At 34.5% G+C, this 26,735-nt stretch overlaps 2 protein-coding genes across 7 annotated transcripts in view; one reads left to right on the top strand and one right to left on the bottom strand.

Annotated features, from left to right (window-relative positions):
- CUNH4orf17 (chromosome unknown C4orf17 homolog) overlaps positions 1-1,857 on the top strand; it is a 33,132-nt gene extending 31,275 nt beyond the window's left edge. Inside the window, exon 9 of the mRNA XM_032861134.1 lies at positions 1,019-1,857. Coding sequence (XP_032717025.1) covers positions 1,019-1,206 — 188 coding nt within the window. The 3' untranslated portion in view covers positions 1,207-1,857. The remainder of the gene's footprint in view (positions 1-1,018) is intronic.
- Positions 1,858-10,028: 8,171 nt separating this feature from the next.
- Positions 10,029-26,651, bottom strand: TRMT10A (tRNA methyltransferase 10A). Of its 6 annotated transcripts, none has more exons than XM_032861105.1 (8): positions 26,542-26,651; positions 20,734-20,930; positions 19,725-19,887; positions 18,488-18,559; positions 17,395-17,469; positions 14,981-15,130; positions 13,194-13,299; positions 10,029-11,998 (listed from the first exon to the last, which is right to left on the bottom strand). In XM_032861105.1, the coding sequence occupies exons 2-8, from the start codon at positions 20,916-20,918 to the stop codon at positions 11,730-11,732; spliced, it is 1,020 nt and encodes a 339-aa protein (XP_032716996.1). In that variant the 5' UTR covers positions 20,919-20,930; positions 26,542-26,651; the 3' UTR covers positions 10,029-11,729. The 6 variants fall into 6 exon arrangements, with proteins under 6 accessions (XP_032716996.1, XP_032716986.1, XP_032716970.1 ...); XM_032861095.1 differs by having other exon boundaries at positions 20,734-20,939; positions 26,542-26,617; XM_032861079.1 differs by lacking the exon at positions 26,542-26,651 and adding an exon at positions 26,184-26,342 and having other exon boundaries at positions 20,734-20,939.
- Between the last annotated feature and the right edge of the window lie 84 nt (positions 26,652-26,735).

Raw genomic sequence — 26,735 nt, 5'->3', positions numbered from 1 at the left:
AGTTTGTGTCCCCATCAGAAACCCAGCCACATTCCACAATTTGAACCAAGAAGAAATAAGAATTGTAGAATGTCCTACTTTGGTCCAGAATAGACCAAGTGAAACATCCCTGTGGGTTTGGCAGCTCCTAACTTTAAAACATGTGTGACAAAAATGACCATAGAACAACAACTAGGAAGTAAGTCTTTAAGCCTGAAACAAAAGTCTATCCTGATGTTTTTACAAGTTTCTCTTATCCAGGGAATCACATGGTAATCAGTTAGAGTTCTTTGAGGTCACTCTAAGCCCTAGCAGCTTTTGTGGGGGTTAACCAAACCCAAACGAGGCTATCTGTGCTCACAGGCAATAAGAAATACAGTAGAGAAGTTAGAAAATACTCCCTTACTCTGATAGTCTGTCGTGTCTGACTTCCACCAAACTCCTCACCCAAGACGACAAAATCATGACAGGGATGGTTTCCATTACTCAATTCTATGTCTTACCTGTTGGCCCCTGTCTAGATATTTGGAGAAGTTTTGTATAAGAAGCCCCAATCACACTTCTTGTTCTCCAGTGGTGATAGCACCTCTCCAAATCCTAATTCCTGCTTGGGTCTGACCTTATAGGTCTTGCGAAGCTCTTATAAATATCTTGTTTTAATCTGTTTGTCTATTTTATTTTTTGTCTATCAAGACCATAGATCCTTTTCCTTTCTCTCACTTGTCCCATCCCTGCCTGTCACCTTTACAGATCAGCAGTTCTAATTCATTCCTTCCAAAATAATGTTTGATTTTAAGAGGATAGAACATATCCTACATGTTATAGGACCAATAACACATTAAAAATGTGCTGGTGGTGAGAAAGATAAGTATAGATTCTTTTATGAATTTGGGGTATATTTGATTCACCTAAACATTATATATTTTTTGTAAGTCATTTGCTACTAAAACGTGGCAGAGGCTATATTTGATGTCTCAATTTTGGTCTTATTTTGTTTTTTTTCTTTGTTTTGTTTTGTTTTTTTTTTTTTCTATTTCAGAGGCTGAGGACAGGCCTCCATTGTTTATAAGAAGAAATAATATGAAAATGCCCATTGCAGAATACTTCAGCAAACCAAAATCTCCTCCCAAGCCTAAAATTCAGGAAAACATACCAACAAAACCAATGTCTATAAGGAGTATGCAACAAGGATTCAATCTCTCTCCCCAGAGAGCATTTTATCCTTAAACATTCCAAAGGTAGAAATTCTAGACTGAGTTATTTCTTTCACAGACATGAGCTTCACTCATAACAACATCAAATTATTTTTAAAAAATATTTCAGTATCAGAGAATCAATAGTTGGTGGCACATGTAAATCTCAAAACACCTGTATATAACACTACTAAATAAATAATAATGGAGACAGTATTTCTATTTGTAGTTAATCTGGTACCATGTGTAAAAGAAGTATGTTTACTTATATGCTACATTTCTAGTCTTGCACTGATTGTATTTGTACAATTGTATTTGAGTCATAAGGTCCTGATTCTAGAAAAGCCATCCATAACAGAATTATGCAGCTGCAGTTTGATGCATGTCCCAAACTCTTAAAAGAGAAAAATAAAAACAAAAACAAACACAGAATTTTAACATCTGAGCTAATTTTCACAGTCTACCGTGTTTCAGTGCTGTTAGAACACTGAATGGATTCTGTAGTGATATGGAAAAATACTGGCCTTGTCCCAAAAAAAGATACAAAAATTATCACTAATTTATGAGCCAGAGTGGAACTAGTTTCTACTCTTTGCTAATTGTGATATTAACAAATTTCCTAATACTTAGCTTTTTTGTATTTTTAAAATAAACCACTCTTGGGCCATAGCTATTATTCTTTCAGTGTATTTCTGGATTCTGACTACCAACTAGCCAATCTTTTAGAATGTTTGTGACGATATTCAAGAGATACTATAAATTTTGTGTATGTGTGCATGGGTGTGTGCAATACTTTTTTTCTTTTTTTAGAGAAGGAGTGGGGGGAGAGGCTGAGGGAGAGAGAAAATATTTAAACAGACTCTGTGCTGAACGTGGAGCCTGACATGGGGCTTGACTCATGACCCAGAGATTATGACCTGATCCAAAATCAAGAGTTGGATGCTTAACCATTGGTGCCACCCAGGCACCCCATGTCTCTGAAAATTTAATGACAACATTTATATCACACTTAATTGTGTGTCAGGAATCATTCTAAACACTTTGCATATAGTAACATTTAATTTTCATGATAACTATTTGACATAAATACTATTGCTATTCTCTCTTTTTTTAATAAGAAAACTGAGGTGCTGAGAGTTGTACTCATCGGGATAGGACAAATCGTTGTAATAAATGTCATCTTCCAAATACAGTAGAGGATTATTTCTCATGTAATAGTTCAAAGTGTGTGCTTTGATGTAGTGCTCAATGGTTCATTAGTTGCATATAACACCCAGTGCTCATTGTAACACATGCCCTCCTTAATACCCATCACCTGGTTTAAACTAACCATGTACTATATGTTGGCTGACTGAACATAATAACAAAAAATAAATAAATAAACCCAACAGAGTGTGTGTTTTTAGTCAGCAGGTGATTTTGCTTTACTTGGTGATTCAGGGACCGGGGATCCTTCTATCTTGTGACTTAACCATCACCCAGGGTATCACTATCAACTGCATCCTGCTGGCAAAAGAGAGGGAAAGGGAAGTGGAGGAAAGTCTTGACCTCCTCTGGCTGCTGTAATAACTTACCACACACTTAGTGGCTTAAATCAACACAAATTTAATCTCTTGCATATCTAGGACAGGGGCCTGAAATGGGTCCCATTGGGCTAAAATCAAGGTGTTGGCAGGGGTCTATTCCTTTTGGAGGCTTTAAGTGAGAATCTGTTTCTTTGCTTGTTGCAACTTCTAGAAGTTACCCACACTCCTTGACTCATGGCTCCCTTCTATCTTTAGAGCGAACAATGGCCAGTGGAGTCTTTCCACAACATTCCCCCCAGCACTGACTCTTCTGCCCCCTTCTTCCACTGTTACGGACCCTATGATTGCACTGGGCCTGCCTGGTATCCAGCTTAATCAAGATCATCTTAAGGACAAATGATTAGCAATTTGATTTCCCCTCACTGTGTAACCTCACAGGTTCCAGGGATTAGGATCTTGACAGGACATTATTCTGCCTTCCACAAGGAGGGTACATCTACTTAAAACCTTGGCTTTGAAATGGCAAACATCACTTCTAGTCATATTCCATGGTTGGAAAATGGTCTAGCTGAAAGGGGGTTGATAAAATTCTTAAGTGGGAATCATATTCCAGTTACAACTATATTCTATGGAGAGGAAAATTGAATTCTGGTGGATAGTTAACTCTCTCTGACACAAAGGTTTAGTGGCTGACTCAAAGTGTGGCTGGAACCTATCTGCTTAACCGCTAGGCACTACTGATGTGTATCAAAACCAGGCTCATTTCATAAAATTGTCAAAGCTTTTCTCTTTTTTTTTTTCCTGTTACAGAGAATTTACAATGATACTGCACATTCCTTTTCCTTGAAAACTTAGTAAAATTCACCCACCCAGACCATGTAGGTTTGGTGTTTAGCCCTTTGAAAATTTTATTCCTCCTGTTGTAACTGCCTTGTTTATGTTTTCTGTATTTTTGGAGGACTGAGTTTGGAAATTTTGATTTGATTTTCTGAGAAAATTAAGCCTTTCATCCATGTTTCCAAACTTATCTTTCTAGAGTTGGGACAGATTTACTATAATTCTAAATTCCTTGCTATATTTACTCTACAATCTCATTTTTATGTATTTTAATTTTTTTGATTCAGCTAGTTAATGGCTTTTATATTTTATTACTTTCAAAAAAATCAGATGGATTTAGTGCTATTTTCCACAATGTTCCTATACTTTATTTCATTAATATATCCTTGCATTATATATTTTAGTTTCTTTAGATTCATTAGTATTCCAATGTCTTGAGTTGGATTACTACAGTTATATTCATTCATTCTCATGTATTTGAATAAGTTTTTAAGATAACAAAACTCAATACCCTTCATAATTAAAATACTCAACAAACCAGGAATAGAAAGAAACCACTTCAACATAATAAAAGCCATATATTAAAAGCTCACAGCTAACCCCATATTTGATAAGGGCAACCACTGAAAGATTTTGCTCTATGATCAGGAACAAGGCAAGGATGCCCACTCTCACTATACTCTAGTCAATATTGTACCAGAACAGAATTCCAGACAGAGTGATCAGACAAGAACATGAAATAAAAGGCAAAAAAATTGGGAAAAAAGCAAACTGAAGAAAACTTGAAGAAAACTCTGAAGATTATATGCACACACACACACCACACACAAGCCTGTTAGAATTAATAAACAAATTTAGTGAAATTGATGATATAAAAATCAGTTGCATTCCTAAACAATAACAATGATTGGTTCAAAAAGGAAATTAAGAAAAAATCCCATTTACTATAGCATCATAAAGGATAAAATACTTAGGGATACACTTAACCAAGGAGGTCAAAGACTTTTACACTAAAAACCACAAAACACTGCTAACAGAAATCAAAGAAACAAATAAATGGAAAGACATCCTAAACTTACAGATTGAAAAAAATATTGCTAAAATGTCAACACTACCCAAAAAGATCTGTAGATTCAGTGCAATCCCTATCAAAATCTCAATGACAATTCTTGCAGAAATAGGAAAAAAATCCTAAAAGTCATATGAAATCTCAAGGGACCCCAAATAACCAGAAACATCTTGAAAAAGAACAAAGTTGTAAGCCTCACACTCACTGATTTCAGAACATACTATAAAGCAACAGTAATTAAAATATTATGGTATTGGCATAAAGACAGAAATGTAGGCCAAGGGAACAGAATAGAGAGCTCAGAAATAAACCCTTGCATTTATGGCCAAATGATTCCCAAGACAGGTGTTAAGACTACACAATGGGGAAAGGATTGTCTTCAACAAATAGTGTTAGGAAGACAGGATTCCACATGCAAAAGAATGAAGTTACCTTATACCATATACATAATTAACGCAAATTTGATTAAAGACATAAATGTAAGTCCTGAAACTTAAGACTCTTAGAAGAAAACAGAGCAAAAAACCTTAAGAACATTGGATTGGGCAATGATTTCTTGGATATAACGCCAAAAACACAAGCAACAAAATAAAAAAACAGACAAATGTGACTCCATTAAACTCTAAAACTTTTTGTCAAAAGAAAAATATAATGAAAAGACAAACTATGCAATGGGGAAAAATATTTGCAAATCATATATTTGGTAAGGGGTTAATACCTAAAATATATAAGGAACTTCTAGAACTCAATGACAGAAGACATTGCTATTTGAAATGGGCAAGGGACTTGAATAAACATTTCTCTAAAGAAGATATGCCAGTTGCCATGAAGCACATGAAAAGATGCTCAACATCATTAATCATTAGGGAAATGTAATCAAATCTGTAATGAGATACCACCTCACAGCCATCAGAGCCACTATCAAGAGAACAGAAAATAAATATGGGAAGGATGTGGATAAGTTGGATCATTATGCATTGTTGGTGGGAATGTAAAATAGTACAGCCATTATGGAAAGCACTAGAGACTACTCAAAAAACTAAAATAGAATTACCATATGATCCAGCAATACCACTTCAGTCTACATATGGAAAAGAATTGAAAGCAGGATCTTAAAAAGATATTTTCATACCGCATTCATAGCATTATTAAGAATAGCCAAGAGTGGAAGCAGATGAATGGATAAAAAAAGTATGGTACTTACATACAGTGGAATATTATGCAGCTTTAAAAAGGAGATCCTGTCACATGCTACAACATAGATGAACCTTGAGGACATTATTCTACTCAAAAGGACTTTAGTCACGAAAGGACAAAATACTGTATGATTCCACCATTTGAAGTATCTGAAGTAGTCAAAATTTCAAGCAAAATAGAAAGGCGGTTACCAAGGGCAGGTGGGATAGGGGAGGTGGGATTGGGTGTTTAGTGGACATAGAATTCAGTCCTTCATGATGAGTAAGTTATAGATCTGTTGCACAACAATGTGAATATACTTAACACTACTAAACTGTACACTTAAAAATGGTTAAGATGGTAAATTTAATATTGTGTTTTATCATAATTAAAATTATATATACATGGGAAAATATAAAGACTTCAATAGCACAGTTAATAACATCCTAAGATGAGTGTACCCTCATTTTTAATTATCTACAAAGAGTCTGTGTAAGCTGACTTACATTTGGTATGTCTCACAGATATGCCCATAAAACATATGGGTCTAGATTTTAAAACACTACACCAGTTTACTTTTGAGTTAAAAAATTCTTGGAGTTTTAATTTTTTAAGGTTATTTTGGTAATTTTGATTTATAACTTAATTATTTCATATAAACTTTCAAATGTATTAACATGAAGTATTTTATAATATTTGTTTCTAATATCTCCATTATTAATTTCCATATTTATGTCTTCTCTCTCTCCCTCCCTCTTAAAATTTTTTTTTTAAATTTGCCAGATGTTAGTCTATTAGTCTTTTCAAAGAGTCAATTTTTTCCTTGAGCCTCTTTATGATGTTTAATTATTATTGCCATCTTTATTATTTTCCTTTTCAAGTGTGAATTTATTCTGCAGTCCTTCTTTTAACTTGTTAAATGCATAACTCAATAAAGATAGTCTTTCTTTCTCTAACTTAAGTAATTTAGACTATACATTTTCCTTTAAATGTTGCTTTAGCTACATTCCACAAGTTTCAATTCACGGTTTCATTAAATTTACTTTTAAATATGTTCTAATTTTTACTTTTTTCTGTGACCAAGTTGTTTAGAAATTTTTTTTAAATTCCCAAATATAGACTGTTTTTCAATCTTGTTATATTTTTAAATGATTTAATTGCATTGTGGTCAGATAATGTGATCTGTAGAAATGACCAATCCTTTTATTTTCTTGAGGGTAGTTTTGAGGTTTAGCATATGGTCAATTTTATAAAAAGTCATATGACTTGAATGAGAAATTAAAAATTTTTGGATGCAAAGTTGCAGATCTATCCATTAGAACAAATGTGTTATTTGTACTGTTCAAATTTTATATATACTATCTAACTTTTCTTTGTATTTATCAATCAGAAAGATGTGTAATAAAAATTTCTGTATTTCTGTGGTCTTTGTAATTTTGTCCATTTTGATTCATACATTTTGACATGATGTTCAAACATGGTCTAGAATTTTATAATGAAGTCATGACCAACTTTATCTCTAACACTAATTTTTACAAAATTTTTTACTAAAAAACGTTCTAGGTAGTAAGGCATTCCTCCCATTCACAAGTTTATTTCCTACTTTAATATATTATCAGAGAAGCTGCCTATTTCTTATGTTTGGAACTTATTTTCTTTTGTGGCCTAATATATAGATACTTTGATGAACATTACATGGATGCTGGAAACTACTTTCAGCTTAGAGAACTTGATATATATCAATTATTAATTATAGCATTTACATCTCCCATATATTTATCTTTTGTCCATTTCAGCCTCATAGGTTGTGAAGTATGCCTTAAAGTCTCCTTCTACTAATGAATTTCTTAGCATTTCATGTAATCCCAGTTTTTCCTCAGTGAATTTGAATACTAAGCTTTGTGCATAGATATTCACAACTGTCAAATCTTAACTAAGGATTTCATTCTTTTTATTTTTTTTTTAAAGATTTTAAAGATTTTATTTGAGAGAGAGCATGCACCCGTGCATGCACAGTGAAAGTGGATAGAGGGAGAGGGAGAAGTAGGCTCTCCACTGAGCAGGACCCTGAGGTCATGACCTGAGTGAAAGGCAGACACTTAACCAACTGAGCCATCCAGGCGCCCTTAAGGATTGCATTCTTGAACATTACAACCTGCCCTTCTGTTCCTTTTTTAATTATAATGTGTTGATCTTTACTTAATGTTAAACTTGTGACTTCTTTTTCTTTCATTAGCCCAATCTGCCCTTCTTTATTCTTTTTAATTCAACACTGGTGATTTTCAACATTTATACTTGCTCATAGGAGAGATTTGGTTTTGTGAGGTTATTGTGTTTTATATTAGCATTCTGTTTTCAGTGTCTTTTAAAATAATTCACTAAATGATCCATGATATCCATATTTTGTTTCACGAGTGCTCATTCTGGTAATTTAGAAGTTCACATTTTAAAATCTTCTCTACATCTGGGTTCCTCAGAAAGCAGAGTCTGAAACAAAGGCTTATATATGGTTTATTCATTTTGGGGGGGTGCATATAATGTCAATGTGAAACAAGGGAAACAAGGCAAGATATGAAGGAATGTTAATGAGAAAGTATTATGAAGTTAGCTGCTGCTCAGTTTCAAATCAATTGATTGCTCAACCCTAAGAGAAAGGATAAATGGGTAACATTCCTATTTCACAAGTGAGGACACAAAGACTAACAGAAGTTCATTAAGTTCCCCCAGAGTCATAACCAAAAGGTGGCTGTGCCAAAATTTAAGCCTATTCTTCCCACTAACTCTGTTGTCTTTTCATTGTGACACTGCTGCTCTCCTTCACATTTATGAAGCGCCTATTCTATGTGCTTGACTAGGAGCTAGAAACACACATAAGCATCTCTCTGCCAATTGAGGTCAAAGTTTAATGAGCACCATACCCCACTGCTGTCTAATTCTAATCTCTGCCATTTTTTCCCCTTTTTAAAATTTTCTTCTTACAACTGTTGGCTGTATGTATTCTCAGTGATCTATGGACAATTCTTGCCTTTTACCTGTATCATCTGTGACTCTCTCCATCTATAAAATGGTCTATCACTTTACTTTTTAATTGGCAATAATTGATAGGTTTTGTGATTGTTCATTCACCTTAACATTCTTTCAGAATTGCTTGCCTTTTTTGTTTTCTTTCCCAATTTCAAGTATTTTCAAATCCTTCCAGATGGCAACACACTGATTTCTGGGGGATCAATCCAAAGAACGCTCCTTCCTTAATGAACAAGCTTGATTTATTAACACTGCAGGTTTTTGAAGAAATGAAGTGAGAGAAAATTTTATTATTTCAGGAGACATATTTCCTGTGGATGCATTTATTTAAATACTAACTGAATTCCTTACCTTTATTATGTCCCAATACAGGAGACTTCACTGCAAATGAAGTCTTAAATAAGGCACCTCAATAAGCCAAAACAATGTAAAAGTAATACATTAAAATGAAAGATTATCATTATTTAAAAAAGATTTTTAAATACCTCAGCAATTACTTATTTCTCATTGTAATCTTATCCTGAGGTGAAGGTTGTGTCTCCTTGTCATCAATAGCCCAAGATATAAACTTGTATGGATAGAATTGTGCCTACTCAAATATATGTTCAGGTCCTAGTATCTTGTACCTTTTAAATGTGACCTTATTTGGAAATAGGATCTTTGCAAATGTAATCAGGTTAAGATGAGGTCATACTGGATTATGTTGGACACTGATCCAGTGATTGCTATGCTTATAAGAGGGACACAGACACAGGCAAGGAAGACTGGGGGCAGAAGCCATTTGATGACAAAGCAGACACTGGAGTGATGCAGCTGTAAGCCAAGGAACAGCAAGGACTGCTGGGACCACCAAAAACCAAGAAGAGGCTAGGAAGGACTTTTTTCCCTTTAGCCTTCAGAGGGTACATGATCCATCTTGATTCTAAGTTTTAGCCTCCAGAACTGTAGGGAAAAAAATTTCTGTTGTTTTAAGCCACCGGGTGGTAATTTGTTATGGCAGCGCTAGGAAATAATACAGGGCTTTCATAATTAGTGACAAACTGCACAGTGCCTGTAATGATTTTCCCCCTCCTTTCAAAATTAACTTGTGCCTCATTCCATATTAAATAATTTAAGTAAAAGGCCTAATACAGTTGATCCCTGAACAACACAGGTTTGAAATGCATGGGTCCACTTATATGTGAATTTTTTTCTATACAGTACAGTATTGTAAATGTATTTTCTCTTATGATTTTCTTAACATTTTCTCTAGTTTATTTTCAGAACACAGTAGATAATACATATAACATAAAAATACATGTTAATACACTTACTGTGTTATCAGTAAGATCTTGGGTCAATGGTAGGCTATTAAGTTTTGAGACAAAGTTATACATGGATTTTCAACTGTGTGAGGGGGTTGCTGCCCCTCATCCCCACACTTTTCAAGGATTAACTGGATTTCATGCTACTAAACCATACTTAGGAAAACCTGAACCTTTGAGAAATACAACTTACGACATATGCTTTGCTCTTCTAGAATGGTAGGGGCTTTTATTTCTGTACCTTGCTTACAGACCTTATTTTAAACGGATAACTATATTACTAGGAATAAAGCAACAAAAATTAGGAGACCGTGACTATCAATACTAAATCTAATGAACTTTCTACCAAATGTGTACATAACTTGAGATGCCAATAAGTAAAAAGAACAGAAAATTTATCCAAACTCAGTGAAGGCTTCTGAAATCTTGCTTTAGCTATGATAAAGAATAATCACTATTTTAAACATATCTGCTCTACATTTACCAGGAGAAAATAAAAACATTTCCTTTCAGCCCCACCTTGCCAATGTCCTCATATAAAAGTTTAGCTATGGATTTTTGCACTTTCTGAAATTCAAGTTCTTAGTGTTGTTCAACACAGTCATTGAGGCAATTATACAGATATTTGGCAACTCAGTTCTGTTATTAACTGAGAATCATACATGATTATGGACAGATATATATACAATTATATATTTTTCATACATGCTTATTTATAGGAACATACAGTTATATTAGCTTATATATTATATGCTAGTAGACAGATGCACATATAAAGTTAACTTTGTTCACTTTAAGAACCAAGAAATATATTATTTAATAGAAGTACATACAGAAGGAAAGGACAGCTAAGAGCTGTTTCCTTTTAAATTTAAGACAAAATTGATACTCAATGGCCTTTTAAAATAATCTAGTCTGAAGAATTACATTTGGTAGTTGAAATAAGTTACCACCATTATTGAACTTAGGAAAGAACATTAAAGAGATTCTTTACTCTTCGGTGATTGCTTTAGAGCCACAAAAAGGCATCACAGAGGAGGAACAGAGATGGGCTCCATAGTCCAAAAGAAATAAATTGTTGAGTTTATCAATCTAATACTTCTTCCTAAGATAACTGTATTCTTTTGAAGTAACTAAGTTGAATAAAAAAGCTGCAAATAGGAGGTAACCTCCCAGACAGAACATTTCAGCAGACTTACAGGAGACTGATGAATATCTACCTCCACAACTAAGTAGGCAAAAATCAGAAAGACACTTGATATAAACATAAAAAAATAAAACTGAAAGGTCAGAAGGCACATTCTTAAAAATATAATCCAGTAATTAAGAGAGAATGAAGGTTTACCAATAAAGTAAAATTCTTGAGAAACTCTTGAGACTTAGAAAACTATTTAAAAAATTATGCATTTAAATTTTATGTAAAAACAAAAAATACTTTCTTAAAAGGGCTTTTTATCAATTAGCTCTAAAAAAAGTTTTAAAAATTGACAACAGAAATAAGAGGAAATAAAATTTTCTCCCAATTAGAATATTCTATGAAGCACCTCATTTTCTCTGGCTTTCCTTAAACTAAAAAAAACAACAACCACCAAAAAAACAAAACAAAAAACAACAGATGACATTAGTGTGGCATAGAGTTCACTGTAGATTCATTACTATTTTCTTTATCTTGCTTTTCTTCTTCATGTGGTGATTCTAGTTCATTTCTGCTACTTTCTTCCTCACTAGAATCACTGTCCAATCCATCTTCAACCCTGACAGATGTCTTGTCATGCGAAGAACTTTCACAGGTTTTGTCTGTGGGAACAGCTCCTTTCCGTTGGGGTAAGATAGTAAAAAATGCTTCTTGCCAGTCTTTGGTTTCCAGATATTCCAGAATAATCTCAAACACTGCAACAAAGAAAAAATCCATACATTTCTTGGCCAGGTTCATCACAATGTTGCATTCTGTATTTTAAAATACACTGCCTTTGTATTAAGAGTGCTAAGATGTCCTAGTAACTACATTGTTTGTATCACTTCCTTCTCCTATGCATTTTAAGAGCCAATCTGCCCCAAGGCCCACTAGGCCTGTTACCTCATCTCTAGTTTTTCCTCAATTCAGTTCTTGAGCACTCAAAGATCTACCATTATCTTTTGTCAATTATAATCAATAGGCAGGGCACCATTTTCATTTCCTTCGTATTCTTCTTATCTGTTTCACTTCTATATCCTTTATATGCTAACATAAACTAGGAACAAACAAAAAAAACCGGTTAGCATTAATCTAAATTTCTTCTGTCTTTCCTATAAAGAGTCACTCACTCTGGGGAGTATCTTGCCCCCCCCCCTTTTTTTTACATTAGAGATAAAGAATGTAAATACTGTCTGCAAGGTACTCTCACTTTAATATATTGCTGATGGGCATAATTTGACTTTCTTTATGAAAAAGGAATTTCCACTATCAAAGGTCTTAGAAGTTCATTCCTTGAATTGATAAATTCATTTCTGTAATTCCCTAGAGTGTGCTGTAGAGAAGTGTTTAATTTAGCACATAAAAAGAGCCAAATAAATAGTTGTATACTAACAAAAATCTCCACTAAAAAAAAAAAATCTTAGCAAAACTCCAGGCAAAACCCAGGTCTAAGAGTATCTACTACAATGTTATTTACAAAAGTAAAAAAGAAAAAAAAAATCAACAGTTATATTACTGTATATTCAGATGATGGAATATTATGTAGCCATTAATAATGATTCAATGACAGAAAATAAAATTATAAATGGGAGAAAACATCCAAATTTATAATATTTTATGCAACAGAGTAAAAATCCAATTATGTAACAAATAATATTATATATGCATAGGAAAAGAACTGGAAGGACACAACCAAGAAGTTAATAGCAAGTAACTCTGGGTAGTGGAATTATAGCGTATTTTTCTACATTTCTAATTTTTTCTAAAATAAGCAATATTCAAACAAATTATAAATGATTACATTTTATAATTTTGTCTCCAGCAAGATGTATATTTTCTACTTGTCCAAAGGTAATGTTATTCTTCACACTGTTCACTCAAGCATATTTTCATAATGCACTTATAGCTTACCATGATTAATCGCCAAAACTTTCCTACTATTCATCTTCACAAAATTTCCAAGGGGGAGCTGTGCATGATCAATTCCATGATCTGATGCTTGTTTATAAGTGAGTCCCTAAAACAAAGATACAATTACTTGACTAGAACATTAGATTATTTTAACTTAAAGTCTACAACAGAATAAAAAACAACTTTAGTTCAGAAAACATTTCTGACAAAGTGTGTGTTTGTGTGTGTAATTGCTAATCTGGAAGCGTTCTTTCGAGAGAAAGTATCGTCAGAATGTTTAGGGCATTTGCTTTAACAGCTTTACAAATGGGGAAACCAAAGACTAGTTTAGTGTTTCCTACCCCAACACAAAGCTCCTCAGCGGAAGAACCACAAGAAAAATCTGGCTCATCATGCCTTTTGACTCAGATAGCTCTTCACCATTCCACACTGCCTTCCTCTCAGTTTAAAATACTCAAACTGAATTCCTAGAGAAGCATCATCACTCTTCCCGTAAATGTAGAAACATATAGAGATAAAACTATGTTTCAATTACATAACAGTAAGAGGCACAAATGGCAAAGACAAAGTAAATGAAAACCTGATTTGAAAAAAATTTTAAATTGCCTATAAATTTTATTTTCCCTACCAATTAAAAGATTGTTAAATATAAATTTTCTCCTCAAAATTAAAATTCTGAAAGCCTGTTCTAAACAGAACTGAAGTAGCCAAAAGACAAAGTACAGGAGAAAGAAGAGTTAAATTTCTTAACCAGTAGTTTGCAAATTTTAGGGACAAATAATCAACTGAGACAGGTGCTTTTGAAAACAAACTTAATGTAGTTCAGAAAAACATACAACATTAGAGAAAAAAATTTGGTTCTACACAAACAACAAAATAGAATTTTTCCACTATGAAAAAAATTTTAAGAAGCTAAAGATCATTCTGATAAAAATTTCCTGTGATGCTACAGAGCTGCACTCCCCAGTTACGGCCACAATTGTGACTGCTTAAGTTTAAATTGGTTAGTTTCTCAATCAAACTATGTACATTACATGTGCTCAACAGCACATGGCTATAATGGACAAGATGATATAAACTATCCCAACGTTACAGACAATTCTAACTCAGAGTGATGTTATACAAGAATAATGAATTATTTCATATTATTCTGATAGCATTTCCCTAGACAACTGGTAAAGATGTTTTTCTTGAGTTGGGTTGAATTTAGCATACTGCAAAGTAGCTGGCCAAGTACAAAATAATATTTTCTTTTAGAAAGTAAATTTCTATAATTTTTCATTCAAATGAGGGTAAGGAGGTGGTGGGAAGAGACAAAAGTACAAAATACAAGAGAAAAGAAAACACACCCCATGAAAATTACATACTTAAAAACTCATATAAATTTACCATTTGGCATTAATTTTGGTATAAATTGGTATAAATTTTACCATCAGCAGCATCTACTATCAACACAGCATATCATTTAAGCATGTGGACTCTGGAACAATCTGTTGGTGTCAAATATCTGCTTTATCACCTACTACTATTGAGCTTAGACTTAGTTTCTCTGTGCCTCCAGTTCCTTATCTGTAAAATATAGATAATAACAACACTAACCTCACTGTATTGTAGGGAGGATTAAGCAAACTAATAATATATGTGAAATGCTTTCTTAGCTGGAAAGGTGACTGGATTATAGTAGGCATTCAATAATGATCAGCTATCAGTATTATTGATACTATCAAGAAAATTGGTATATCCATTTTAAAGTATGAGCAAAAGTAAAAATAAAAACTTAATAGTACCTTGTGATGGTTGTGATCTACTAACCCTCCAATCACATAAGCCTTTGATTCATCTAATTCTTTCAGTACATTAGGTGAGTCTGATGTTAGATAAATTAGGTCTTCTTTCTTTATGAATTCACTATAATGCTCTGCTTTGATGTGGATATCCTTTAAGACATAAGTAGAAAGATGTTATTAATAAGATTTTGTAAAAATTGGCTAAAAAGGATTATTTTCTTTTCCTTAAGCAAAGCCACCCAACAGCATATGAAAGGAAGTATGAAACAATATTTTACAATTATTGAGAACCTACTACTTCAATTCCTCATCACCTCACACCCCAATTATTTAGTAGTCTCCTATTGCTATTTCCCTGTCTCTAGCCCCAGATCCCTCTAGTTTACCTCTACATACCAATGGCAGACTCACTTTCTAAAAACCCTACTTTCAAGGATTTATCTTTACCTGTAGGATGAAAGTTAAACCCTTGTACTTAGTAACTCTTTCTTGAATATGGCACTAATGTAGCTTTCTAACTTTGGCTCTGTTCCAACAAAACAAATGCATTTTTTTGGCCACAATCGGCTCAAACTTCTCTCTAACCAAAGAATGCCTCTTCCAACCCTTCCTATCCATCTGCCTGTATCATCACAAAAGGATTACAGATTTAATAAATTCTACACATCTGTTTCTATAAAGATCACATTTGAAATCTTCACCAAAATTATCAGGTCAGAGGTACAAGACTGAACAAAAGTCAGCAGTCAAAATTTTGCAAACTACATTGATAGAATAAGAGACAATGCATCACCAGACTCAGATTGCATTTACTTAGTAATTTTTAAAGAAATAAAAAATGAAGAAGCTTTTTCACCTTAAATGTATAAGCTACTAGGTAATAAATAGCCGCTTTTCTGGAAAATGGTATTATTAATTTGATGGCCATGCTTAATAGGACTGAGTAAAGACCAGTTAACTTGTGAGTCTCTGGAAAACTGGTGGTATAAATAATAAATTTAACAAGCCAGAAAATAACTGAAAGTATGCCTATACAAATTACATTATTTCTTAGGAAAACAGGCATGGGTATAAAACTTGGTAAATATATTGTACTTTAAAACTTAGGAAAGCTTTTGAAGAAAATGTTTCACACCATAGGCTATTATTAAAATAAATTCAGGAGTGCCTGGGTGGCTCAGTCATTTAGGTGTCTCTTGATTTCACCTCAGGTCATGATCTCAAGGTCATGAGATCAAGCCCCATGTCCCAGTTTAGGATCCTCTCTCTTCCTCCCCACCCACCTCTCCAAAAAAAAAAAAAAAAAAAAAAGCAGTATTATGGGATTAGTGAGTGTGAGAAGGAAAGTTTATCATGTAAAAACTGGCTCTGAGACAGAAAAAGAAAAAAAAAAATAGGACTAACCCAGTACTTCTCTGAATAGGGCAAGGTTCCTCAGGGATTAATACTAAAGCCAATCTATTCGTCATCTTTGCAAATGAGAACAGTTCAGTCCAATAGAAAAAAAAAATGTGAGCCACATATGTAATTTTAAATCTTTCAGTAGACACATTAAAAAAAGCAAAAATTGGTGAAATTAATTTTAATATATTATTCCCAACACATTATACCCAATATGTTATCATTTCAACATATAATAAATTTTTTAAAAAATTTCAAGCAGGTATTGTACATTCTCTTTTTTTTTTGTACTGTCTTTCAAATCCAATGTACATTTCACATTTATAGCACATCTCCATTCAGACCAGTCCCATTTCAAGAGTTCAATATCCACAGGTGGATAGTGGTCACCATATGGGATAGCACAGATTTAGGAGAAACAGAATATAAGTACATTTCCAAGTTTTAAAGAGATCTCACTCTGGTATTGTATTACCAGTTTGCTAGGTAGAGATTATACACACAGACTTTAAAATTTTTCCTGTTTTAAAAAATTGTTTTAAAGTTGGCAGTAAAGAAGAAAGTGAGGGTTGCTGGAGGGAGGGGTGGGCAGGGAATGGGCCAGATGGGTGATGAGAATTAAGGACTGCACTTGTTGTGAGGAGCACTGGGTGTTATATGTAAGTGATGAATCACTAAATTCTACACCTGAAACCAATTTCACCATATATGTTACCTAACTAGATATATGTTATATATATATATGTTACCTAACTAGAATTTAAATTAAAAAAGAAATAAAAAAATAAAAAGATGAAGTTGGTGGCAAAATAAGTGAGACTTAATGAGAACATGTGAATAGGCATTTCAGTTTCTTTAGCTTCTACCGTTAGTAACATTAGATTTAGGTATAGTGATATACAGGGTTTAGAGACTGTCAACTCCTGTATTTATTGGCATTATGTAGAATTTAAGTAAAAAATTTAAGCATAAAAATACTTGGAATTATGTGAGAGTTCATCTATTTTAATTACCTTCCAGTTGACCCATCCTTTGTCATTTTCATCCATGTTCTTTTTCAATTGGCCTCCATGGCTTGTCAAGTAAAACTGATAAAAGAGATTGATGGACACAGAAAGAAAGAGCAAATAACTATCAGAGTCCAGTATTTTATTTTTCTTCTAAAATCATCTGATCATCAATGAACCATAAAATATAGCCATTTTAGAAAAAAAAATTGTGACATGCTTTAAAACATACAAGAATAAATGTATGATAAAAGGGACACGTTTGGTGTATCTCATAACCCACTACCTTGAGTATTCCTTCCACATTTTTCTCCCATTTTACAAGCAGCTACAATCTGACTCTCCCTTAATAATCGCTTCTCTACAAACTCCCTACATTTATGTCAAGTTTTCATTCAGTTTCTTTTGCCACCACTGTTTTTTACCAGTCCAAAGTCTTCATCATTTTCCTTTGATTCTAAACCCTGACACCTATTCCAAGTCTAATCAGGGGTGAGAAGAATATAAAATGTAAAAATATAAAAATACTATTACTTGATAAAAAGAAAATAAATATCTAACCAGAAATATATTAAGAATTTCTGGTTCTTAACATCAGTGAGCCAGTGTTCATTTTTAGGTCACCTAGAATTCAAACAAATAGAAAAAAGACCCTATCTACTCTTAACAGTGGGAATACCTCTCCAAATGGCCACAGACTCAAAATCCTTTAGGTAGAAGAAACCTAACCAACAGGTACGATGGCACACATCAAGCTGGGGGAAGTTCCCTCACTTTCTGTGAGGAAAAGAGTTGAGAGCTGAGAAACTGGTATGAAAATACATATATATCCTTTAGCAAAGATGTTCAACTACACAGGAATGAGGTCAGTGGGTACAAAACACAATGACTGTGCAGCATGTGACTAAGACTGACATAGGAATAAATGTTGAAAATACTTTATTTTTGTAGCAAATTAGAACATTTTTCAAATAGGCATTTTGTTCTTTAAGGAAAAGCATCTGTAAGATTCTTGTATAGGCAACTGGGATTATCTATGCCTTTTCCAGAGGAAGTTATAAAAGGAAACTGGAATCTGTTTTAAATTCCCCAAACATACCTGCACAGGATGGAGTGCTCGCCGATTTTCGGCGTAACATCGCTGAATCTGTTTATGAAGTTTCTTAATGTCCTATAAAAGAGTGCGATTTTTAAAGCAGCACTTTGAAAATCACCTATGGCCATTCCATAATCTTAGTAGAATAAAATAAGCAAAAGAGAGGGACTAGACAGGTACATTTTTTCCTCTGGAAATACAGGTCCTTTGTGACATTTTCCATTCAACTTCTGTACATACTGATATAATAATTACTATAAGTCAAGTCAATACCCTGATCAGTAACTCAATTTTGTATCCACTTAAAATGCTAATTCATGAAAGTATTTACCCTTCTTAAAAGACAACAAACGGGGGCACCTGGGTGGCTCAGTCATTATGAGTCTGCCTTTGGCTCAGGTCATGATCCCAGGGTCCTGGGATCGAGCCCCACATTGGACTCCCTGCTCAGCCAGAAGCCTGCTTCTCTCTCTCTCCCTCTGCCTGCCTCTCTGCCTACTTGTGCTTTCTCTCTGTCAAATAAATAAATAAAATCTTTAAAAAATAAATAAATAAATAAATAAAAGACAACAAAAGAAGAAAAACTCTCGTAGAGCCATTCTACTGCTATTTTCATAACTTACTAACGGTTTGGAAAGTAAGTAAAGCATGTTTTCTTTGCTAACATTTTTCAGATAGCCAGTTTTCTCAAATTACTAAATAAGAAATAATTCTATTAAACCAATCACATTTCTTACTTTAGAAATAATTCTATTAAACCAATCACATTTCTTACTTTCTTCTTCTGATTAGGACAAATAACAAAAACACTCCTGGATCTTTATGATTAATATACAGTTACTGAGTCTTATAATCTAATAACAGTGTCTGTCTCTCTCTTCTATGCATATAAGAAAGAGCAATTTATTAGCTAGTTTAACTTAGGGGGCATGATCTTGAAAAACTTTATTTAAGATACATTTTAATACATAAGTTTATATTAAAGTGATATTACCTATTAAAATAAGAATTATTCAACCTACCTTTTTTTTTTAAGACTTTATTTATTTATTTGAGAGAGAGAGTGAGAGAGCACAAGCAGGGGGAGTGGCAGAGGGAGAGGAAGAAGTGGGTTCTGGTCTCCCCCCAGGATCCTGGGATCATAACCTGGGCCAATGGCAGACACTTAACCGAATGAGCCACCCAAGTGCCCCTCAACCTACTTTACCTACAGGATTTTTCTGACAATGATTCATGATACCTTTAATACCATCAAGCTGTCAAAACTGCAGTCAATGATAAGGCGGAGTGTACTGTGGACAACATCTCTTCGAATGCGTTTTCTGTCATTTCCATCTACGTTTGATTCTGGTTGACATTGTCGCTCTAATTGTTTTCTCTTGCGTTTTTCCTTCCGCTTCTGTCTAAAATTAGGAATTGAAACTTTTTGTTGTTATTTACACATTCGGATATTTACAAGACTCTTCTAAATAGACAAAAAAAGCCAATAATTTTTTTTAAATTAGCAGGCTGAACCATATAAAACTGCTACTTCTGTGGATCAAATGTCAGCGATTTTGTATCGTCCACCAAAAAGCTTTAGATAGAAAGAATATTATTTTGCAAAAGCAATAAAATACTTTCTACACAGACCCTCACTACTCATTTCATTTATCATTAGTATTACACTATACTAAGACTTTGTAAAATACTGAATTTTGGACTTAAGGATGAATTTTTACTTTTATCATTCTTCTCCTACATGATTTTCAAACAACATTAATATAGAATAAAGCAAAGTAAGAGTGTTTTTTTTTAAAAAACACTTCATACTTTTCCTATAATCTACACCAACTATAGTTTATTTTCTCCCAATAAATGTTGGCATTATATAATAACAGCTTCAGCTTAACTGCTCTCACCAAAACCTACAATGGTTTTTCTAGCAAAATCAATCTTAGGACCAAATTTGATCTTTCTGAGGTGGTTATTTTTGTTCTATATCTAGGACACGGATGCTAACTATATCCCTTATCTAAGTCAGTTATTTCAGAAACTGTGCTGCTACTCACAATAGGCTCTGCGTGACAAAAAGTGTACTGTAAATCTACCAAGATGGAAACAAATACAGTTTTAACAGCCAATTGACAGTGCTAACAACATACATAGCCCCAATTTTAATTATCACAGTTACTTTTGATGTGTCAAAAGGCTATGCAAAGTTCAGCACTCCCAAATGGTGAAGCATATATATACATTTTGAAACATACTTGCGGAGTTCTCTTTGTTCTTCCCATTGTTTCTGTTTAATTAGCTTCTTCATTTGTCTTTTAGATATTGGTTCAAACTCTTCCCCTAATCTTGGCTTTTGGCTCTTCTCTTGATCTTCACTTAAGCTTTGCTTTCTTTCAACATTAGAAGACTCAGTAAATGCTGGCAACATTTCAGAAGACATTATTTGATGCCTCTGAAAAAATTGAAAAGCAACTTTCGATGGGAACAGGTAAGTCTCTCTCTCTCTCTCTCTCTCTCTCACACACACACACACACACACACACACACACGGAAAGTTAAAAAAAAAAAAAGACCAAAAGATGTAATTAAAATTAAATCCTATCAATAATGAAAAAAATATAAATTTAGACAATTAAATGTCATTTACTGGCAAAGACCATTTGATGAAATGGGTGTTTGCATATACTATTAGCAGTCACAGCAATTTTTCCAGAAAGTTAAGCAGATCTGTGTTTCAAGAGCTTTAAAATGTCTCGATACCCTTTGACCCAGTAATTTATTTCCTTAGAATAAAATCCTGTAAATGGATTAGATATATACACAAAATTAATGCAAAAGAGTATATGTACCAGAGTATAATTTTTAACAATGAAAAATTAGAAATTACTTGAATGTCAGCAAGAGGGGTCTGTAAATAAATTACAGTTCATCTATAACATGGGCTGGGAATACTAACCACCCAGTAAAAATCTTGTTTCCCAAAATTATTCAGTGATAAAAGGAAATGGTTATGCTAAATAGAAAAAAAATAAAAACCAAAAACAGTATAAACATTATGTCCAACCTGGTTTTAAAAAGAATATGTACACATAATCATGTTTAATTTTTACCCACTTTTTTGCATTTTCTGTATTTTATATAATGAAAATATATTGCTTTATGAAAGAAAAAATACTTTAAAAAAAGTGATGGGAAGAACCTGTCATTAATGCTACAGTACAAGGGAAAGGTTATTTTCATTATCTGGGTGTACACTCAGAAATGATTTTTAACAAAAGATATGCTATAGATTTATATATTTTGGACAGTGAAGAAAACAAATTTGGTTGCCTTTCAGTATATTTCATTGTAAATACATAATTATAAATATCCACCTTAGTCTTGGCTATAAAACAAAATATATAAGCTGATCTTATAATCAGTCATGGGAGGTGCAAGACCATCTCAAACATATTTAATTGGATTAACCACCCACATCTTCATATCTGTAGTCCAGAACTGAATTTACCTTCAGATTAGGAAAGAGCTAAAAATACTAAGATGTCTTTTCTCTTTAATAGATTACTAGCACTACAACTTAAAAATTTATTTATCCCTAGCAAAGACTAAGCATGATTTGCAAATGTTCTGTTGGAGAAAACTCCATGATTCTTCCTTCTTAAAGAGATGGCTAACAAGTCCGTGCAGAGAAGCTAGAATCTAAGAGAAAAATCCCAACAATTCAGATAATGGAAAGGACAAAACCTTGCAGAAGATAATTTACGCAGTTTTATTAGGGTTCTCGCTTTCTTTAAAAATGTAATGTTATAACAGGACACATGGGGATAACTAAGAAAACACAAAGGTTACCAGACTTTGACTGAAAGATGAATTTTAAGATGTGTGTATTAGGGGCTACAGCAAAAACCCTGGCGTTTTGCTAAATCACAAATTACTGAAGGGGAAAGAACCATCTGATAATCCAAGGAGGAGTTCACAAGTTTTCCTTATGCCACCAACCAAACAGTACCCTTAGTCTGGGGGTAAATATCTCTTAGAAATGACAACCCAAATTTGATTTTATACTGGAAAATGCCTGTGGGCCTGGATGAGGTCTGCTTTTGCCTAACATTTATCACCACATTACATTACTAACAGAGTGCCTGGCAGTTAGTAGATGCTTACTATATATTTTCAGAATAAACAAATGAGTGAATATATTGTAAAAGTTTTAAAAAGTAATGAAAGTGGTTATAATGAACTTGTTAATTCTTACTATGCTAAATAATATTGTCTAAATTAATCCTTACAACAACCCTATGAGGTAGAGAGCATCATGTGTATTTTACAAAGAAGGCACTGTGAGATAAAAAATAACTTGCCTCAAATTACAAAAGTACTAATTAATTCCTAAGAAACAAGGCATCTAGAACAAATCTAGGACAAAGTCCTCTAAATACTTGCTGAATGAATAGACAAATGAAATGATGGAGCTAAGATTCAAACCCAGATTCAACTCTACTCTCTCCCAGAAATCCAAAATCTTATTTAGAAAATGAGGGTTTCCAAAGAATATAAAAGAGCTGTGCGGCTTCACCCCTACTGCTGGAAGGCTCTGAGAACACTGTGTCACTGAAAGAGGAGAAAAAAATAGCTCCAGTTCAATTCCTATGCAACTGAATACAAAAATGGGACAGACTATTCCTAGAGATAATTGCCAAAAGTTCATGTTTTGAGGCATCCTGTCTCTCAATCTTGAAATACGTGACAACAGTAGATAAAATACAAGGGGAAACAAAAAAGGTATAGCTTCTCTCAAAACCAAGAACTAAAATAGATGTTGTTCCTGCTGGGTCTGCAATGTAGAGGCAACTGGGAGTTCTCCTAGCTTTAAAGAGGATGGGAGAGAGAATAGCACTTTTTAAAATTATTATTGAAAGATTTATTTACTTATTTTAGAGAGAGAGAGAAAGAAAGAGAGAGAGAACACATGCACTGGTGGGGGCCGGGCAGGGAGAGGGTCAGGGAGAAAGAGAGAAGCAGGTTCCCTACGGAGCAAGGGCTTAATCTCACAACCCTGAGATCAATGACAGGAACCAAAACCAAGAGTCTAATCAACTGAGTGCCTGGTGCCCCTAGAAGAGGGTTTAAGATGAACCTTAAACTAGTGTTGGGGATGGGGCTCCTTTTTCCATGAAAAAAAGCCTGAAAACAGATGAAATTTAGACTAAAGGCTTATACCACACTGGTTACCTGGGGAAACCTGAAGGAAGCCGTGTCTAGTTCTCAGCTATAATATACCGGAGACAAACGACGAGATGACATATGAACTTAGAACACTATAGAATTAGAACTCTGAATCACCTTTGCAAGCTGTGCGTGGAAGGAAGCATTTAACAGGGCCAGGATAGGAGCAACCACAAATTCAGCAGCACATAGAAAGATGGTTTTGAGGGGTGGGTAGTGATAATTCTATAAGAGGACTATGCAAAGCAAAGTTACACAAAGAAATGATGGGAAAACCCCAGGAAAATCAATGATCAGGAGATAAAACCACTCTTCACAAACTGAAAATAAGAGAACAATGTGAAAGACTTAAAATAAATTTGGTTGGAATCTTTCAGAGCTCATAGCAATAGAACGATAAAAACAAAACCAGAAATTGGGACACAAAAGCAGGCATAAAATAAGCAAAAGAAGAATCTATGGAAAAGAGCCTACTTGGAAACCAGTAAATAAAGACATAAACATTTCAAGATGTAAGACAAACTCCAGATTACCTGGAGCCCAAGAGGTAATGGATGAATTAGAAGACATCCTGACAATCTCAGAATTCAGAGAAACAAAATGACATGAAAGACTTAATAGCAGGATGAGAGAGATACAAGCAAAAAGGTAAACTGGAGATCAATGTACAACCTTGAGTTCACTCATTAAAGAGTGTTTTTAAAAAGCTGGAAAATAAATAAGCATTCAACTTAAGAAACAGGAGATGCGGAACATCAGCAAGCCTGAAAAAATTATAAGAAAGAAAATTTTAAAATATATATTGATTCCCAGAATCACTTTTATTTTACTTCCTTTATATACATAGTCCATTAAATAAAAGCAATGCATGTATGCAAAACGGTACAAGGTAGAGAAAACAAGTTAAACCCGCTCCACTAAGCTAAATACGCAAACTTAAAATTCACAGGAAACAAATTGATCCCTTCATAAAATAATGACTCATATTCCAAAAGAGAACATTTCTGTTCATCAGCGGCATCGTGTTTTGCTAGTTCTTTATTCTGTTAAAAAACTTAAAGTGTTGATTGGCTCTGTAATGTGAAAATTAAAAAAAAAAAAAAAAAAAAAAAGCAATATATAGCTATGTTTTACAGATCATGTACACCAGGGGGAGCTTTTGTCTTTCCTACCTGAGTACTCTAAATTAAATTTAACTTGGCCTAAAGGTCATGAGCTGGTTAACATTTTCATTATTTTTAAAGCTATTCTGAATTAAGAAAATACATTGCAGCGAGTGAATTTTTTTAAGCTTTGATAAGCTAGATACATTGAGGCACAAAATAAAAATGATGCTGGCTTGAGACCCAATATATCACTGCTTACATCACATTCTTCAAAGATAAGTATCAACTCTCACTTCCGATTCCATACAATAAGTATTTCACCATATACTAGCTTGTTCAGATGACCTGAAGCAAAATGTGGCATTTTTTACTAGGTTTACTTGCTTTTTAAAGTTTGTGCCAGTTTATAAGCTCCATAGCAGTTTCGCGTTCCTCCCTCCCATGCTGTGACACAGTATATTTTCATTTATTCAACCACGTTCAACAAATATTTAAGAGTATTTTGTATAGAAACATCTGTGTGAAATTTAGTTTGCTTTAACAGAGAATTTTTACAAAGTTGGTTCGCTTAGTTACAGAATTAGGTTATCAGATGGTCTGATAACACCAAGAACTGGATAAAGGTGACTAAGGCCGTTTGGTGCGAGACAAATAAGTAAAATAAACAAACAAGTAAGTAAAAGTCATCTCAATCTTCCTTGTATTTCCAGTTCTCAGCACAGCTTCCAGCAGGGAACACAGACATACATCAGTCAAAAGTAAAAAAAAAAAAAAAAAAAATGTTTCGATTGGGCTAAATAAACAGTCTTCATAACTTATGACAACCTCCCCTCCTGAAAGACCCAAACGAATGTTGGAATAACTGCAAAATGGAGTTGAATGACCTGACAATGACAGGTCATTTAAGAAAAGTGAGAGGGAAAGAAAACCTTTCTTAAAAGGCGCCGGCCAGATCTGCAGTATCGAAAGCGCATGATTTAGCTGGGCTGGTATAGGGAGAGGGGAAGGAATTAAAACCACCAAAACAAAAAGGGATAAAAGTCATCTGTTGCTATCCTCTTTATATTTTTAGAAAAAATTCCCGAATTTTAACACTTAAAATAGTTCGCTGAAATCAAGTAACGCCTGTCTTCTTAAAAACCATCCTCGGCTCACCACCATGGGGCTAACAGCACGTGAAGCAACTTTCCCTTGGGCTCTCGGCATTTCAGAGCGTTCAGCTACGTCAGCCCCTCGCTGGGAGAAACGAGGTAAGGCGGGTTTAAAGAGGTAAAGCGACAGCTCGCGGTCTCTAGGCACCAAGTGGCAGAAGGTCACTTTTCCAGCCTTTCGGGGTCGAGATTTCCCTCTCCCTTCATTATTTGGAAACTCACTCTCTTCATACACTAGGGACCGGATCCCGACCCCCACACAAACGCCGACCGTAGGCACTCCCACAGCGGGTGGGCAGAGCCTCGCCCAACACTCCCCTCCAGGGCACCCGTCGGCGGACGCACTCGAGGAGGGATTAAACTACAGCCAGCGAATCAGGGAGCTGCGTGGCTCTGGGGACGCGCTCTATCTGACATCACTTCCTTCGGAAACGAGGTCGCGGCTCCATTTCTACAGCCCCACTCCCCTCTCCCCCGGAAGCCGTGTTGCTAGTCGAGAATGGCATCGCCAAGAGCCCCTTTTGCGCCCAAAGAAGACCAGAGAGTAGGCAGGCGCCAGAGGCAGTACCAAGAGACTTACGGAGCCGAGGAGTTGTCAGGGAACTGAGAACACCAACACAGAGCCTTCTCGTGGTGGTCTTCATAGAGCTCACGAGTCTTCCTTAGGAAACTTCAACTCCCAGAGGCAGGGACGGCTGCTACGCGTAGGAGGCTATGGCGCGTACGCCTTTACGTCATCAAACTGCGCCACACTTGGACCTGCAGAAAGGGGAG

Source organism: Lontra canadensis, unplaced genomic scaffold, assembly GCF_010015895.1.
Source record: "Lontra canadensis isolate GAN:19392208 unplaced genomic scaffold, GSC_riverotter_1.0 scaffold1, whole genome shotgun sequence".
NCBI classification, from domain to species: domain Eukaryota; kingdom Metazoa; phylum Chordata; class Mammalia; order Carnivora; family Mustelidae; genus Lontra; species Lontra canadensis.
The sequence above is the reverse complement of the archived record's forward strand: the minus strand, read 5'-3'. Positions and strand labels throughout refer to the sequence as shown.